Below are 18,571 nucleotides of genomic sequence, written 5' to 3'. Positions count from 1 at the left end.
TGTTGATTCAGTTTCCGTTATATTTAGTAAACGACACGAGGTTGTTTAACTCTGGTACTTGTTTATTCAGTTTCCGTTATATTTAGTAAACGACACGAGGTTGTTTAACTCTGGTTCTTGTTGTTTCAGTTTCCGTTATATTTAGTCAACGACACGAGGTTGTTTAACTCTGGTTCTTGTTGTTTCAGTTTCCGTTATATTTAGTCAACGACACGAGGTTGTTTAACTCTGGTTCTTGTTGTTTTAGTTTCCGTTATATTTAGTAAACGATACGAGGTTGTTTAACTCTGGTACTTGTTGATTCAGTTTCCGTTATATTTAGTAAACGACACGAGGTTGTTTAACTCTGGTACTTGTTGATTCAGTTTCCGTTATATTTAGTAAACGACACGTGGTTGTGTTTAACTCTGGTTCTTGTTGATTCAATTTCCGTTATATTTTGTAAACGACACGAGGTTGTTTAACTCTGGTTCTTGTTGTTTCAGTTTCCGTTATATTTAGTCAACGACACGAGGTTGTTTAACTCTGGTTCTTGTTGTTTCAGTTTCCGTTATATTTAGTCAACGACACGAGGTTGTTTAACTCTGGTTCTTGTTGATTTAGTTTCCGTTATATTTAGTAAACGATACGAGGTTGTTTAACTCTGGTACTTGTTGATTCAGTTTCCGTTATATTTAGTAAACGACACGAGGTTGTTTAACTCTGGTTCTTGTTGTTTCAGTTTCCGTTATATTTAGTCAACGACACGAGGTTGTTTAACTCTGGTTCTTGTTGTTTTAGTTTCCGTTATATTTAGTAAACGATACGAGGTTGTTAACCTCTAGTTCTTGTTGATTCAGTTTCCGTTATATTTAGTAAACGACACGAGGTTGTTTAACTCTGGTACTTGTTGATTCAGTTTCCGTTATATTTAGTAAACGATACGAGGTTATTTAACTCTGGTTCTTGTTGATTCAGTTTCCGTTATTTTTAGTAAACGATACGAAATTGTTTAACTCTGGTTCTTGTTGATTCAGTTTCCGTTATATTAATTCACCTGTACAAAGTGTCTCGTCAATTACCAAAACATAGCAGTAATTTATAACTGATGCAGTGTCAGCTTATTGATATAAGTAACAAATCTAAAATAACAACAAAAAACTAACTAATAGTCTACAGTATATAGGTCACATGGGGTATAGACATTCTACTCAAGGGTTTCAAATTAGGGTCAGGGCTGAGGAGGCTTTGGGAAGGTTCTGTAACCAAATTCTGCCCCGACAGAAGAATTTACAGTGTCAAAATACATTTTATGTACCTAAATCATGAGTAACTTGTTGTTTTCACCTTTTAACCGAAAATTGGTTAAACGCGACATTAATACTACAATGGCAGCACTAAATATAGCAAATTATCTAGGTACCGTATACACAAACACAGATGGTAAACCAAAGGTAAACCCAAATTTAGAGATCCATGCATTCACTTTAGGGCAATACTTATGTTCCTGAGATGGTGTCACTTGTCGATCGCAGAGTGGTCACATTAAATGACGTTTTGACGGGTTTTCGATTGTGACGTCTTAATATAACGCAGTCCTCTGATTGGGACTTCATAATATAAGTTACCGAGTGCAATTGAATAGGATTAATAGATTATTTCAATTTTGCAAAAAAACAATGACAAGCCTCGCGTTATGAAATTCAAGAACCTCCCTCTCAGGTTGAGGTTATCCTTTGTTACCCCCAATGGGGTGAGTGATAATGTATTTACTTACCATTTGATATCATATGCAAAATGCATCTTGCACGTTTATAGCATGATGCAATGTTGGCGTGACGTAAATGCATTGTTTACGTGACGTCATTGTATTGTTGACGTGACGTCATACAATTGTTTTGACAAAGAAATTCTCCCGTCGCAACCCTAGGGTGGAACAAGAATATCTCACACAGGGAACAGTGTGGATACACCTGTCCAAGGTAAGAGAAACACGAATTCCACAAGAGGACATGTTTATCTTGCATTCGTAGAGACGAGAGAGTAAACCATCCGATTTGAACTTTCTACAATCTCATTTGTATGGGAGAACAAACACGTATATGTCTAAATAAGAGCGATTACTTCAGTGAACGATTCCTATGGCACATTGGAACATGACATTGAACATAATGTTTAAAATATGCATTTAGTAATGTGTTTTTTTACTGTATAATCAATTATCTACGATACAAATAAAACATGAAAAGACTAATTTCATACTCAGGTGTATGCGGTCTAAACCGGTCAAAATGAACTTGTTCTATTTATCTACTAAAATATCTCAATATGAAGACGTGAAAAGAAGCACCAGACAAATGTTGGTTTGATGAACAGATACACTTAATAAAGTTCTTTGTTGAATGAATATTGATCCGTGTATAATTCTAATAAACTCTTGGTTGTTGTATATATACTATATATTATCGTCGTCAGTATCAAGGACAGGCAAAATTCTTAAGGACAACTGTATCAATTGCAATATCCCCAAGTCCATCTGTGTTTTCTGTAGTTGCCTCAATGCGAACCTACGAAAAAACCAAACAATGTATTAAAGTTGTAAAGCGATGTGTCAAATGTGTCGAAGAAGCAAAATAGAGCAAAATGTAACAAAGGATAAACGGCAATGTAGAGTTTTGGAATTTAAACTCATGTCGGGAAACAGGAACCAATACGAATTACAATAAGTGGGCCATGAAATCTACCAGAAAGATAGGAGCGATTTCAGGTGAGCAAGACGGGTAAGTTTCCCCAACATCGACTGTGGTATATTTTTTGTTAAGATTAATTATTTATAAGACCCCAACGGTCTATGACAAAGTGAAGATATCTTCAACCGCTGAAGACTTTTCAGTCGTCAGTATGAGATTTCGTGTTGGAGTTGATGTGGCATTCCCTTTCGTTGTGGTGTCCACGCATTGTCGTTTCTGCTTGGACTTAAGGCTGTGATGTATGGGTGTAAACTCGTTTATATTTTCATCATCGCATGAGAGAACAAGCCAACATTCAAATTCTATAAGAGTCTCTTTGTTGATTTGTATAGTTTGTAGGTCAGCTTTGATTTAATCCCGCGAACTACATATCCATAACTACTTATCTAATTTGGATTTGAAAAATCTGTACACATAAATAACCTAGGTATTCGGCATTCACTAATATTAATCAACATTTCATCATAATTCATTTCCAAGCTGCTAATAATTTCTTCATTAATATATATGCCATATATGGAGGTTTTTATATGCTGTGAACATCGTGTTATGAAGGTAACAATTCGACTGCAATAAGTTTTGTTCCTGTGTTTTGTCTTTCTATTTTTTTTATTTTTTTTTACACAACTTTGATAACTGTCAATGTTAAAAACAATGCTAAAACTATCATTACCTAAACCGATAAAGGGCTTAAAAGAATTGTTCACGTCTATAGATGTAAGATATTGAAAATCAAGCCGAATGTTTTTATATAGGATAAAACCTGACGCTTGCTGTAGGTTAAACCACAGTATGCAATTATCAAGGGCCGGTTTTCCAATTCTACACCATGAGTTTGAACGTTTTATATTAATTCAAATTGCCACAATAATGTTAGAATAAAAACAAATAAAAAAATGTTTTGGCTGGCTACCATTTTGAACCCCAAAAAATAAGCAAAGCAGCTAGCGAGATGAAGCATACTCAGAAACTGATTATATTCACAATACATGAACAGATTAATTAAATCTCCTCAACCTGCACTACATGTAATTCCAAATGTCGTATAGATGTAAAGTAGAACATAATCCTATAGGTTACATCTGTCCTCAAAGGCAGCGTAAAATTAGTTCATCTGGACACATCGGTCAGTGTAAACAACACGTCACGGTAAACAAGATTTGTATATGTTGTGTTTACGTTTTGTCGTCAATGTGTCTGGCAGGCTGGTTAAAAGAAATATCAGAATATAATTTTGTGAGGGTTTATAATGCACGTTCAATAATATTTACCAAATATTATGATTTAAATGAAATCTATGTTGTATTTTGTGCACACCATCAACTGAAAGGATTGATGGAAGTTCAAGTGTACTTAAAAGAAAACCGTCTAGTTATTGGAAGTTTCTTTTACTTACTTGCTGATTATCGATAACTGGGATGTTGGCGGCAATAGACTTCCAATTGTTGCCCTGATTTCCCTGGAGCGTGAGTATGGTTTCTGGGTCGCCTCCTGGTAGTTGTATGTCCTGTTTGTACACAGTTAGCGTTCCTATGCTGGTTCCGTACATGTGGTAGTAAAAGGACAGACACGCAGCACCTGGAAATATTGCCATTTTTGGAAAAGGAATACAATCAATATCTTATTATTATTATTCGGGGAATGTTCGAGACAAAACTACCAGAGCGTCTTCGGAAATGACATTCGAATTGGATATTCATTTACCTTTTTTTAGTTAGACTTGTAAGTAGCTTTTATAAAATATATATCCTGATGACGGGTGTATATATAAATGGATACGTAAATCCTTAGGAAGTAACGGCAGTTTGAAACTGGGGATACTTTGGAAATCTGTCTAGTACATGATGTACTCCTCTGACCTCGTAGAAAGGGGTCAATGGCATAACTGAATAAACTAAAATATCCAATAGGTTCTTTTTTTCGTGTTTGTGCTATGGTTGGCCAAAGACACCAGTTTAACAGTTTCTGTTTTGTTTTCTCTTAATGACAGAAATGAAAAAATGAGAACAAATACAATACCGATATTGTATCAATTTTCACTTTGTTGTTGCAAATCATTTTTATAATATTAAAATCAATAAATTTTCCACAGCGGGAATCAACTTGGAAAAGTTAAAGATGACGATACTTTTTATGTCAAAAAAGTGAACTAAATGCACATTCCTTGGGAGTTCTTCCATAGCTGTTTTAAACTTGTTAATACTGTTCTGCGAACATTAGGCATCTGGATTTTTCGACACATTGTTTTTGTTGATGCATGAATAATTTCAAAATTGCTAATAATTGAAAATCATACATCCTTAGCTGTATGGCATTGTATGTCTTTGTTGTGTTGTTAGGACACACGGTAGTCTAGTGGTAGGACGCCGGGCTCGTGACCGAAGGGTTGCGGGTTCGAGTCACGGCACGGCACTGTGTTGTATCTTTGAGAAAGATACTTTACCCCGCTTGTTCCAGTCTACTCAGCTGTAAATGAGTAGGTGGTTGGGTAGTGCTAGAATTGTTGAATGATAGCTGTTCGCGCCGAAACCTAAAGAAGAGACTTCATTGACGCACGAACCATGTCATATCAGGTCAGTCGAAAGAACATCTATTTGTATCACACGTCAAATTATGAAAAAATAGATAACGTTTATCTTACATTTGGTCAACAATAACATAGCGTTGTATAAATATTTCGAATGTGCACCAGCACATCATCAACTCTGATGTCTGTGAGTTCGACCCACCAATGGAATGTGAGTACAACCACTCAATCATCACAAAACTCCCTCTGTAGTCTCTGAGATCAACCCAAAAATGGAATAAAAATATCACTCACTCTGATGTATGTGAGTACAGTCCATTAATCGGCACATCACTCACTCATATATATGTAGTACAACCCATCAATCGGCACATCACTCACTCAGATATATGTGGGTACAACCCATCAATCGCCACAGCACTCACTCAGATGTATGTGGGTACAACCCATCAATCAACACATCACTCACTCATATATATGTAGTACAACCCATCAATCGGCACATCACTCACTCAGATGTATGTGGGTACAACCCATCAATCGGCACATCACTCACTCAGATGTATGTGATTACAGCCCATCAATCGCCACACCACTCACTCAGATGTATGTGAGTATAGCCCATCAATCGCCACAGCACTCACTCAGATGTATGTGGGTACAATCGATCAATCAACACATCACTCACTCAGATATATGTGGGTTCAGCCCATCAATCAACACATCACTCACTCAGATGTTTTTCATTTCAACAGATTTTATTGACATGGTGTTATGGTCAAATGGATCAAATAACAGGCAAGCCTATATAAATTCTTTCCATAGGTGGCTAGAGTATTACAATAATATTATAGAACTATAGCTAAATGTATTTTATAGATATTTTGAAATGAAAATACATAAATGTAAACGATAAAGTAATTAAAGGGAGGTAACTCACTTTTGATTATTTACAATACAACATAGGACACACACACACACACACAAAACATAAATATAGTTATTAATTATCATAACTACACGTGTACACATGAGTTACTATTTAACATTCGATACAGTTAGGTAGATAGACCAAAAGTCCATGGGCAAGTACTGCACAGGTCATCACCACCTAAACTGTGTATTAATTATTTATATGTAACTATTTAGTCTACAGATGTAACCCGATATGTACATTTATCAAAAGTATAAGTAAAACATTGTGTAGAGGAGCACAAAATAATTAAATGAAAATATATATTTATTACATAATCAAATAAATTCACAACCATGTTCAACTGTTTTCATAGAAAATTACAGTTTTTGTCAATATACATGTATTGGCTTTCTAGATCTTGAAAAAGTTAAAACGTTTGGATTTCCCTATAAAGTAATGTATATCACAAAGCATTAGTCTGTTTGTTTCACCTTCACAATTAGGACAGCCATGTAAAATAATTTCAATATCGATATGGTTATGGTCAAGGGCATAATTACTGAGTGAGTTGAAAAATTTAATCCTCAAATCATAGTAAATAGGACATTCTAAAAAAAATGAGAGACTGTTTCCAATTCATCTGAACAAGTACATACTGGACTATCAGTTAGGTGGTCATGATGCAAATCAAACTTTAAATCACAACAATAATTTCTAAGTTGGGAAAGAATAATGTTAGCCCTTCTATCACCTTCAGTTTTGAAAATTTTAACAGATTCACTATCAGTTATAGCATTTTTGTCTAACAGCCATTTAAAACTTGCAAGTGTAGGAGAGTCGAAAAGATTAGCATCAGTGCTGTTAGCTGTGCGGCACATGACAGGAAAGAAGCTGTAAAAGTAGTTATTAGTTCTGCATATTTGTGGGTTAAAAAGTCTAGTTTGTCGGAGAGAATAATGATTTTCATTAGGATTGTTTGTAAAGGGGATGAACACATCTTGTAAATATTGGGGTGAGAGTCCATGTATTAATTTATACATCATGATATATTTGTGTTTCTCTCTTCTGGCAGAGTTTCCCAACAAAGTTCGGTATAAAGTTTATTATGAGATGTTCCTGAGCGAAGGCCTGTAATAATTCTTGCTGCTTCTAATTGTATAGATTCTAGCAGGTCTGTTGATTGCTGTGTGCAGTTATCCCAAACTATGTCAGCATATTCCAAAATTGGCCTAATAAATGCAGTATAAATTATAAGTAATGTTTTTCGATTTACTCTAGTTTTTATGTAACGAAGAATGTTGAGTCTGCTGTAAGCTTTTTCATATATCTTCTGAATATGTTGTTTCCATGATGCATCATCTTTAAGGGTAAGTCCTAAGTGTGTATGTGGTGAAGTGTCTGTAATTTGGCTGTTTTGAAAAGTTATAGTGGGGTGATTTGTGTTTTGTTTTCTTGAAAATATAACTGATTTAGTTTTATTAGGGTTAAATTGTATGTCCCATGTGTTTGCCCATTCATTCAAGTTAGTGAGTTCAGTTGTTAGTGCTTGTGCTGCTTGAGCTGGGTCTTCATCTATAATTACATAAAGAGAGGTGTCGTCTGCGAAAAGCTTAATATTAGTGGAAACATTTTCGGTGATATCATTGATGTAAAGAAGGAAGAGAAGTGGGCCAAGTACAGATCCTTGAGGTATCCCTGCATTAATAACATTGAATTGAGAAAGATAACCCTCAGTATTAACTCTTTGCATTTTGTCTGTAAGATTATTTTGGAACCAGATAAGTAAATTTCCATCAACACCATAGTTTTTTAGGTTATGTAGAAGACCTTGGTGCCACACACGGTCAAAAGTCCAGATTACTAACAATTTCATTATATATGAACAATAGTTGATTTACTGTAGAATCACCTGGTGTAAATCGGACTGGTGCTTAGTTATGATAGAATTTTCAACGAGGTAATTATAAAGATATTTGAAAATATTTTTTTCCATTAATTTACTAAGACAAGAAGTTATTGAGATAGGTCTATAGTTTGAAACATCATTGGTTGAACCATTTCCATTAAATAGCATTAATGTTTGCTTGTTTCCAACTATTTGGTAAAGTCCCTGATTCTAAAGATTTATTAAATAATAGTTTGAGTGGTAAATTCAGAGAGGAACTTAGCTTTTTAACAATTTTAGGGATAACACCATCAGGACCTGGTGGTTTATTAACATTAAGACTATTCATTTGGTCAGAGACAATCTTGTTGAGTGATATGGATATTTGTTAGTGAAAATGGGGTGAAATGTTGTGCTGTTTGAGGGAGTTCAAGGTCAGGTGATGATGTAGAGATATTAGTAAAGTGACTGTTTAGGATTTCAGCTTTATCAATTGGATGGTGAATGACCTGATTGTTAGATTCATCAATAGCAGACGTGATATATATGTTAACGTTGTAATTACTTACCCGAGAAGGAGTGAGTTAATGTCAAGACTGCGCTATTTTTCCTATCAGAGCGCAGGTATACGAAGTAGTATCCATCGTGAGCTTGTTGTGGTCCTGTCATCTCACCACTGGATGCATCCTATTGAACGTTTTAAACAAAAGTCGAGTTATATTAAACGTATACATCAGAAACGTATTAAACGTATACATCAGAAACGTATTAAAGAAACGTATAAAACGTATACATCAGAAACGTATTAAACGTATACATCAGAAAAGTATTAAAGAAACGTATAAAACGTATACATCAGAAAAGTATTAAACGTCATGACAAAAAAGGGGAACATTTCTTTATTGTAAATCGTTATTAGTTCTTTTGACATTTAAGTGTTTTAAAGATAAGAAAAATTATATATAATCACGCAAGTTTGTTATAACCATATATATACATTGTATGTACTAAGTTTGTATAAAGTAACAACATGAACGTGCGTCTGTGAAAGCGTTATCATCATATAGGCATTACAAAAATATAAACGAAGTATTGAAATAACCAGGTTATTATCAACTCACCTTTTTTCTTCTCCATCTATTTCCCCCAGTACTGACGCAAGGGAGATAATTGATTTCAAACGTGCAGATCAATATTTTATCTAAAACATATAATACTTTCTATAAATGACTATAATAAAAAATCTATTGTACCGAAATAATGGCAACATCTCATACTTCAAATATATATGATAATACATATATACATATAAACGGGTCAAAGAGGTCATAAGAACGGTAGCTTCTCAAACAAAACTGGATCCTTGCAGACATATATTTGTAGGATACGAATTACTTAGAACGTTATATTGGGGTAAGGAACTTATTCTTACAGTGGGGACAATATGATGCTGTCAAATTTTCGGAGCAGTCCGCTCCTTTATCGAGACACATAAAAATACAAAACATATGATTGCATAAAAAACAATATAAGAAATATAATTATATGATAATATATATGTTTATATGGAGGTAACGACAAAAACAGAAATACTTCAAATTTGATCCTTAACTCTATTGCATCGGCACTATATGATAACGTTAATCGTCCAAACGGCACACTGTAACAGCTGTACCTCTATATAATGGTCAGGTTGATGACGTCATTAATGACCTTTGATTCGCTATGATTAAAAAGATTTAAATATTTTCCTTTATGTGTTTCTTCCATAAATTACAATTACCACCTCAGACATGTGGAAAAAGCTCACAGAATGACAGACACTCAATCTTTAATTCTCTTAGATATTTAAGGGGGTTGAAGACTTTGTTGAATACGAGAGAAAAGCCTTTGTAAGCTAGATCGATCGTAGTTAGCTCAGTAGGTAAGAGCGTTCGGTCCGTCTAGAGTTTAGAGGTCCAAGATTCAAAAAACCAGTTTGGCATTTCAACTGAAAGTCAACCTGGAAGATGATCTACTTCTATGAAGGTCCGTAGATACTATTACATGTAATGGTGTCCTTCGTGTTTGTGTCATGTGTCTGTCTGTTTCTGTGTATTTGTCTTTCTTTCTGTCGGTAAGATTCTATCTCTGCTTCCATGACTCTTAGTGTCCGTGTCCTTATATCATGCTGTCTATATGCGTCTTTATTTCTTTTTTTCTCTTCTGTTTTTCTCTCTCTTTATCACTCTGCCGCCTTCTCTCTCTTTTCCTATCTTTGTCTCCCCACATCCTTATGCCTCCTTTGAGCTTTCTCTCTGTTACTGTTTCCTTTTATATCTCCCTATAGCTGTATCTCTTTCTTTCTTCTCTTTCCCTGTGTCTATCGCTCTCCTCTGATGATCGCCCTTCCTTTCTCTGTCAGTCATTGTGTATTTGTGTGTCTCTCTCTCCTTATCCCTGTGTCTATCGCTCTCCTTTGACGCTCGCCCCTCCTGTCTCTGTCAGTCATTGTGTATTTGTGTCTCTCTCCTGATCCCTGTGTCTATCGCTCTCCTCTGACGCCCCCCCCCCTCCTGTCTCTGTCAGTCATTGTGTATTTGTGTCTCTCTCCTGTTCCCCGTGTCTATCGCTCTCCTTTGACGCCCCCCCTTCCTGTCTCTGTCAGTCATTGTTTATTTGTGTCTCTCTCCTTATCCATGTGTCTATCACTCTCCTCTGACGCTCGCCCCTCCAGTCTCTGTCAGTCTTTGTGTATTTGTCTCTCTCTCCTTATCCATCTGTCTATCGCTCTCCTCTGATGATCGCCCCTCCTTTCTCTGTCAGTTATTGTGTATTTGTCTCTCTCTCCTTCTCCATGTGTCTATCGCTCTCCTTTGACGCCCCCCCTTCCTGTCTCTGTCAGTTATTGTGTATTTGTCTCTCTCTCTCCTTATCCATGTGTCTATCGCAGTCATTGTGTATTTGTGTGTCTCTCTCTCCTTATCCATGTGTCTATCGCTCTCCTCTGACGCTCGCCCCTCCAGTCTCTGTCAGTCTTTGTGTATTTGTCTCTCTCTCCTTATCCATGTGTCTATCGCTCTCCTCTAATGATCGCCCCTCCTATCTCTGTCAGTCATTGTGTATTTGTGTCTCTCTCCTTATCCATGTGTCTATCGCTCTCCTCTGATGATCGCCACTCCTGTCTCTGTCAGTTATTGTGTATTTGTGTCTCTCTCCTTATCCATGTGTCTATCGCTCTCCTCTAACGCTCGCCCCTCCAGTCTCTGTCAGTCTTTGTGTATTTGTCTCTCTCTCCTTATCCATGTATCTATCACTCTCCTCTGACGCTCGCCCCTCCAGTCTCTGTCAGTCATTGTGTATTTGTCTCTCCCTCTCCTTATCCCTGTGTCTATCGGTCTCCTCTGACGCTCGCCCCTCCTGCCTCTGTCAGTCATTGTGTATTTGTCTCTCCCTCTCCTTATCCCTGTGTCTATCGGTCTCCTCTGACGCTCGCCCCTCCTGCCTCTGTCAGTCATTGTGTATTTGTCTCTCCCTCTCCTTATCCCTGTGTCTATCGGTCTCCTCTGACGCTCGCCCCTCCTGCCTCTGTCAGTCATTGTGTATTTGTCTCTCCCTCTCCTTATCCCTGTGTCTATCGGTCTCCTCTGACGCTCGCTATTTGTGTCTCTCTCCTTATCCCTGTGTGTATCGCTCTCCTCTGACGCTCGCCCCTCCAGTCTCTGTCAGTCTTTGTGTATTTGTCTCTCTCTCCTTATCCATGTATCTATCACTCTCCTCTGACGCTCGCCCCTCCAGTCTCTGTCAGTCATTGTGTATTTGTCTCTCTCTCCTTATCCATGTGTCTATCCCTCTCCTCTGATGATCGCCGCTCCTGTCTCTGTCAGTCATTGTGTATTTGTCTCTCCCTCTCCTTATCCCTGTGACTATCGGTCTCCTCTGACGCTCGCCCCTCCTGCCTCTGTCAGTCATTGTGTATTTGTCTCTCCCTCTCCTTATCCCTGTGACTATCGGTCTCCTCTGACGCTCGCCCCTCCTGCCTCTGTCAGTCATTGTGTATTTGTCTCTCCCTCTCCTTATCCCTGTGTCTATCGGTCTCCTCTGACGCTCGCCCCTCCTGCCTCTGTCAGTCATTGTGTATTTGTCTCTCCCTCTCCTTATCCCTGTGACTATCGGTCTCCTCTGACGCTCGCCCCTCCTGCCTCTGTCAGTCATTGTGTATTTGTCTCTCCCTCTCCTTATCCCTGTGACTATCGGTCTCCTCTGACGCTCGCCCCTCCTGTCTCTGTCAGGCTCGCACCTCCTGTCTCTGTCAGTCATTGTGTATTATCGCTCTCCTCTGATGATCGCCCCTCCTGTCTCTGACAGTCATTGTGTATTTGTCTCTCTCTCCTTATCCATGTGTCTATCACTCTCCTCTGACGCTCGCCCCTCCAGTCTCTGTCAGTCATTGTGTATTTGTCTCTCCCTCTCCTTATCCCTGTGTCTATCGGTCTCCTCTGACGCTCGCTATTTGTGTCTCTCTCCTTATCCCTGTGTCTATCGCTCTCCTCTGATGACCGCCCCTTCCTGTCTCTGTCAGTCATTGTGTATTTGTCTCTCCCTCTCCTTATCCCTGTGTCTATCGGTCTCCTCTGACGCTCGCCCCTCCTGTCTCTGTCAGTCATTGTGTATTTGTCTCTCTCTCTCCTTATCCCTGTGTCTATCGCTCTCCTTTGACGCCCCCCCCTTCCTGTCTCTGTCAGTTATTGTGTATTTGTCTCTCTCTCTCCTTATCCCTGTGTCTATCGCTCTCCTCTGATGATCGCCCTTCCTGTCTCTGTCAGTCTTTGTGTATTTGTCTTTCTGACTTTCTCTACCCCTCAAATGATATGATTTAATTTAAATACTCACCACACGCGAATGGAAGTAGTTCAATGTCGTCTAAGGCAATATCACCCTTTTTATTTGTAGCTTTCCCGACAATCGTCAGCTGTAAGCAAATAATAACGATAACACCGACACTAAGTGACAAATGCTAGCAACATTAATGTCAGAAATAAGTTAAATGAACGGCTTTTTACCACAGAAAATTATATTGAAGAGAGATTAGTATTGTTTTTGTACAAAAGTGCTGTTTAATTCAATAAGATTTGAGAAAAAAACGTTTGATAATAGGTTAAAACACACTTCCGCCGTAATAGTTGTCGAAAATTGTTCCAGCTTAATACAGTTTAATTGTCATGACAATATTCTCAAATAAAACTGTATACATAAAAGTTCTTCTTTGCATTGAATGACAGTTTCTTGGGCCGATTACTTTTATTATAAAATAAAACGTTATCGTTTTCGTGCACATCATTGTTATTATATAATTTACAAATATACTTAAGCAGGTATGAAAGTTATTTAAGTGAATGAGTTGTCTAATCTTGCACTGTTTTATGATATCACTTCTCAGTGCAGCGGCTGATATGGACAGCTTTTAAGCATGTGTAATGATCTTCATTTTGCCCTCTTGTAATCATAAATACCACTATAGTTCACGAAAATATGGATAAGTACACATGCAACGAAACATGCAAGTCATGACGCATGGTTTGACACATGTACATGCAATGCAAATTTTACATTTCCAAATACGTGTATGCGTAATCGTAAGTTGACAATGCGTGCAACAAGTCTCCGAAAAAGATACAATGTTGTACACTGCTTTTGATTACAAGGACGACACCGACCTCACACGTTCTATCAACCAATCGACGAGCCAGATACAGTGAGTGAAACGCTGAAACAACCGTTCGGTTTGTAGGCGTGTTCTTTTTGAATACGGCTTGTTGACGCCGTAACGATTTTGATTGTAATTATGAAGACTCAGCAGAAAGGTAAACGAAACTTTCAGGGATGTGGTTCCTTCTATGAAGTAAGTACAACAGTGCTGTTTAAAAAGTATTTAAATTATAAATATCTATATATTCTGTTTTGAATATGTAAACTTAAGGATTTATCGACGATCACGAGTTCAATGCTGAAGGTAGCACTAGACCCTTTCAATCGGGCTACGCCTAATGGGTATTTTGGGCCAATATTCGACAACCAAGCAATATCCTCGTGGTCTATCCTGTAGAAACAACACTATTTCGTGGATGCAGCGGTCTTTGTCCAGTTTGGTCCAGACGATTCAACACATGGTTGATTGTCCTTGCACTCAAACCAAGTTGTCGTAAAACTTGTCGTTGCAACACTTTTGCATGGGCCATGCCAACAGCCCTTTTCCCTCTTAACTTGTGACAGCCGCGGCATAACAGGAATAAATATTGGTGATACCATTTTATGAGTTTGCAGTCGTCGCGGGTAGAATAATTGCATTTGTGTTTTTTGACCAGTCACTGGTGTTATTCACGAGTTATTTGCACACACGCACGAGAAGCTTGATAGCTACTGTTTACTTTCACGTTTGATTTTAACAAAAATGAGTGACGTGATAGGTATTCCACTCCAAAGACCTTCCGGAAACAGACAAGTCCTTAATATATGTAAAGTTGGTAGATGCAAGAGTAGTATAGGTCACTATAAAACAACCTTAATCAGTATTCTATATTTAGAAGGGAAAACATGGAATAGAGTAAGTATTTGGTAAACAAACTGTTGATATACATTTAACATATATATACCTCTGTCTCTGGCGTGGTTGCAACATCTATTGTTTTTGTAAACCATCTATCTTTTTTATTCCCGTTTTTTTTAAACAAGACCGCATTGTCGTTCATCACAGCAAGCGATTGTACATCTTTTCCGTTCATCATATAATTTAGGACAAGACACTGTGTCATCGCTATGAAAAAAGAAAATGAATTAAAAAATAAAAGATGATTATTTGCTTATAAAATGAAACAAACAGTTCTGAAAGGTACCTGCAATAGTTAAAGGAAGCAATATAAACACTTCGTTAGCTGTGGTAATGTATTATACCCTGACACATGCGTGTCAATATATATTACACGTACCAATATACTTATATATATATAAGATCTTAAATGAGTATTCATGTCATATGTGCTTTGATGAAACGAGTCTTAGGTGTTTTTATTTTTGCGAGCCTTGGCGAGCAATAATTAAAACTTCGAGACAAATTTCATAAAAGCTCATATAAAATGAAAACAAATTTAAGGTACTTTTTATCACATAACTCAGAAAACATACATTTTGACAGGTTTTAAAGCCAAAATATAGAGGGCTCAATCAAACGGAGACAGCCATTTTGTTGCGTAATTTACAATTAATGACGTCACGTCATTGTCCATATTATCATGTCACAATCGATATCTGACTGGCACAGCCAATGAAAAATGCTCCAGGGTATATTACACTAGTGACATATATAAAAATATTACACGGGCGAATTCACTGGATAACAGGCCGATTATGTGGTAAATATATATACATATATGTATGTATAATTTTGAAGAATATCCTCGATAGATGGAAGCGCTAATGACATGTTGTTGAAAGTTTTCTTTTTATATTATTTATTTGTCCGTAAGGACCAATTTACTGCTATTTATTGAAACATTCACGCATTTCATTGAATTTTCATTTCAAAATTCAATTCAAATTATTGTATACATCGTGTATGTTTTGTTCAAAATCAAAACAACCATTTGTTTTAGGAAATGCCAGTATATTCTTAGCTGATAAGGATTCCATCCTAAAGTTGGTAGGGTTACGCAGTTTCGATACCACAAAGCTTTAGCTATGTAACAATTTAGAACAGTGAGTACATCAGATTATATCTATATTTAGAACAGTGAGTACATCAGATACTATCTATATTTAGAACAGTGAGTACATCAGATACTATCTATATTTACCACTTAAATCCGTTTCTAATTGGAGCGTAGACGTTGTGTTTTTATTCCGTCGTCCATCTGTACGGAAGTATCCTTCACCTTCATAAGCTCTCAATGGTCCAGTCCCATTTTGTTGTGTAGGACCCTATACACATTGAAATCATCTACAGGGTATTATTATAAGCTCTCAATGGTCCAGTCCCCTTTTGTCGTGTAGGACCCTATACACATTGAAATCATCTACAGGGTATTATCATAAGCTCTCAATGGTCCGGTCTCCTTTTGTCGTGTAGGACTCTATACACATTGAAATCATATACAGGGTATTATCATAAGCTCTCAATGGTCCAGTCCTTTTTTGTCGTGTCATTTTTTCTCTCTCCGATTTTGATTTTAATGAAAAGCAAGGAAAATTGAACAGCTTGTACGATAGCGTTAGTGAAATTTACTGGGATAAAGTGTGTTAGAATCAAAAGACGTATAAAATTATCAGGGAATAACTACTTCCAATAGAGAACACTTTATGACGTAAATGCATTACACTACTGAAGATAACTGACTTTCCAAATATGTCTCTTTTTAGTCGGGCAGTGCCATATACGGAGGTGCATCCCTAGATTCAAACTTTTAATAAACAACTTAATACAATGATTAACAATTCTTGCTATTGGAAGGAAAGTGATACTTATTTAATCCTAATAATGTTTTTGTTCAGGTTTTAGAACTCTACAGTTCCTCTGTTCGATAAAGTACTTACCGTTTGAACTGTCCATCGATCAGTTGCTGAGGTGGGATTGACGAAGGCGCATGTAGCTCCATTTTCGAAAGTGCACTTGACTGATGGTTAGTATTGCAAAGATAGACATTAGAAAACTATAAACAAACACCAACTCATGGCATGTCTAAACCAATGCCAAGTATTAACCGATACAACACCGCGGCTATCTCGAGGATTGACTTATGGAATGAATATTGGTTTTTGTCAAAGGAGTTGGTCTTGGGACAAAACTCTTTAAGGATGTACTCTTTTGCAGTTTAAATCACGTTCAAGTCTTGTTTTGATCTCGGGTAACAGGTTTTTGTTATAATAAACAAACTATGATCAATTCTAAAAGCAAACACGCATCTGAAAAATGTGTCAAAAATTAGATGTCTGTTGTATATAGATTTTTCACAAGAATTAAAAAAAGCAATTCGGCAGATAATTTGAAAATGTCTATTTCTTGCACTTCACTACCTCACGAAAGGCCAACATTACACATTTTTTTGCCACAAAATGTATCACTAAAAGCGTCGTGTGTGTCGCGATTTTTAATTATAGCAAGTTCGTCATTATTGGATTTGTTTTACATATTTAGTGAAACTGTAGCGTGTTTAAATTTTGATTAAATGAAAGAGAAACAACTTTTCTTTTGATCTATTTAATATATAATAAAGGTTTAGTAGCAGAGTTGTGTATATCAAGCGTTAACTCTGCAAAATGGTTAAAAAAATAGCATTTTCGCTTTTCTGACTTAGAGAAAAAATTTAAGAATGTTGCTTCCATAATTTAAAAAAAACAAACACTATTATTATCAATTCTGCAAACATTCGTTCATTTTTGATAACACTTGGAGGATATTGTATGAATTTGTTCTGCAAATGGTCAAAACCAAAAACCTCACGTAAACCACATATTATGTTAAAAATGGTATCTGACCGATCATAGCACATAAACGAACACACGGTCATATAATTTTTAGCTCACCTGGTCCGAAGACCATGGTGAGCTTATGCAATACCACAGCGTCCGGAGGATCCTTGGGCAAAAGGGACTTAATTTGGTATATACAGTGAGTGTGGACTCCGTGGGGACAGAAGGGCGGGACCCAATAGGGGAAACATAGCAAATTCTTCAAAATCCTTCTTCTGTAGGAATAACAAGATTTTGTCCAATTTGGTATGAACGGTGTGTCTGACCCCCTAGAGGGCAGAGAGGCGGGGCCTAATAAGGGATATAGAGGAATAGCTTTAATATCCCCTTTTCTTCCGTTAGGATGAAGGTATTTTGACCAAATTTGAACAGTAGCATCCTATGGGGAAGGAAAATCAATTTTGTGTAAATGATGTGTCTGACCCCCCTGAGGCCTGGGAGGTGTGGTCAAATAGAGGTAATTTAGCAAATTCTTGAAAATTCTTCTCCTGAAGGAATAACAGGATTTTGTCCATATTTGGTCTAAAGCATCTTTTGGTGAAGGGGACTTTATTTTGTATAAACGGTGGGTCTGTCCCTACTTGGGGAAGAGGGGCAGGAACCAATAGGAAAAACATAGCTAATTCTTCAAAACCCTTCCTCTTCTATAGGAATGACAGGATTTTGTCCAAATTTGGGATGAAGCACCCTTGAATGAAATGAAATCCGGGTACTCCGGTTTCCTCCCACACTAAGACCCCCGCGCGTTAACATCCGGGCCAACGAGAGTGATTAATATAAGTTGACATAACTTGTTTCATAATTGTTGTAAAATAAATAAAGTTTAATGAAGGGTACCAATTTTGTATAAACGGTGGGTCTGACCCTCCTTTTAGGGCAGTAAGGCGGGCCCAATAAGGGATATAGAGGAATAGCTTTAATATCCATCCGTAAAGGTATTTTGACCAAATTTGAATAGTAGCATCCTATTTGGAAGGGAAATCAATTTTGTATAATAGTTGGGTTTGAACTCC

The 18,571-nt window shown here is 37.1% G+C and overlaps 1 protein-coding gene across 1 annotated transcript in view; it reads right to left on the bottom strand.

Moving 5' to 3' along the window:
• Positions 1 to 516: 516 nt before the first annotated feature.
• Positions 517 to 18,571, bottom strand: part of LOC110450884 (MAM and LDL-receptor class A domain-containing protein 2-like) — a 41,688-nt gene continuing 23,633 nt past the window's right edge. Inside the window, exons 12-19 of the mRNA XM_021498657.1 lie at positions 16,623 to 16,702; positions 15,887 to 16,010; positions 14,690 to 14,850; positions 12,930 to 13,008; positions 9,179 to 9,258; positions 8,627 to 8,744; positions 4,126 to 4,307; positions 517 to 2,546 (exon numbers count right to left, since the gene is read on the bottom strand). Of these exons, the coding sequence (XP_021354332.1) occupies positions 2,457 to 2,546; positions 4,126 to 4,307; positions 8,627 to 8,744; positions 9,179 to 9,258; positions 12,930 to 13,008; positions 14,690 to 14,850; positions 15,887 to 16,010; positions 16,623 to 16,702 (914 nt within the window). The 3' untranslated portion in view covers positions 517 to 2,456. The remainder of the gene's footprint in view (positions 2,547 to 4,125; positions 4,308 to 8,626; positions 8,745 to 9,178; positions 9,259 to 12,929; positions 13,009 to 14,689; positions 14,851 to 15,886; positions 16,011 to 16,622; positions 16,703 to 18,571) is intronic.

Source organism: Mizuhopecten yessoensis, unplaced genomic scaffold, assembly GCF_002113885.1.
Source record: "Mizuhopecten yessoensis strain PY_sf001 unplaced genomic scaffold, ASM211388v2 scaffold5529, whole genome shotgun sequence".
In the NCBI taxonomy this organism is placed as follows: Eukaryota; Metazoa; Mollusca; class Bivalvia; order Pectinida; family Pectinidae; genus Mizuhopecten; species Mizuhopecten yessoensis.
The sequence above is the reverse complement of the archived record's forward strand: the minus strand, read 5'-3'. Positions and strand labels throughout refer to the sequence as shown.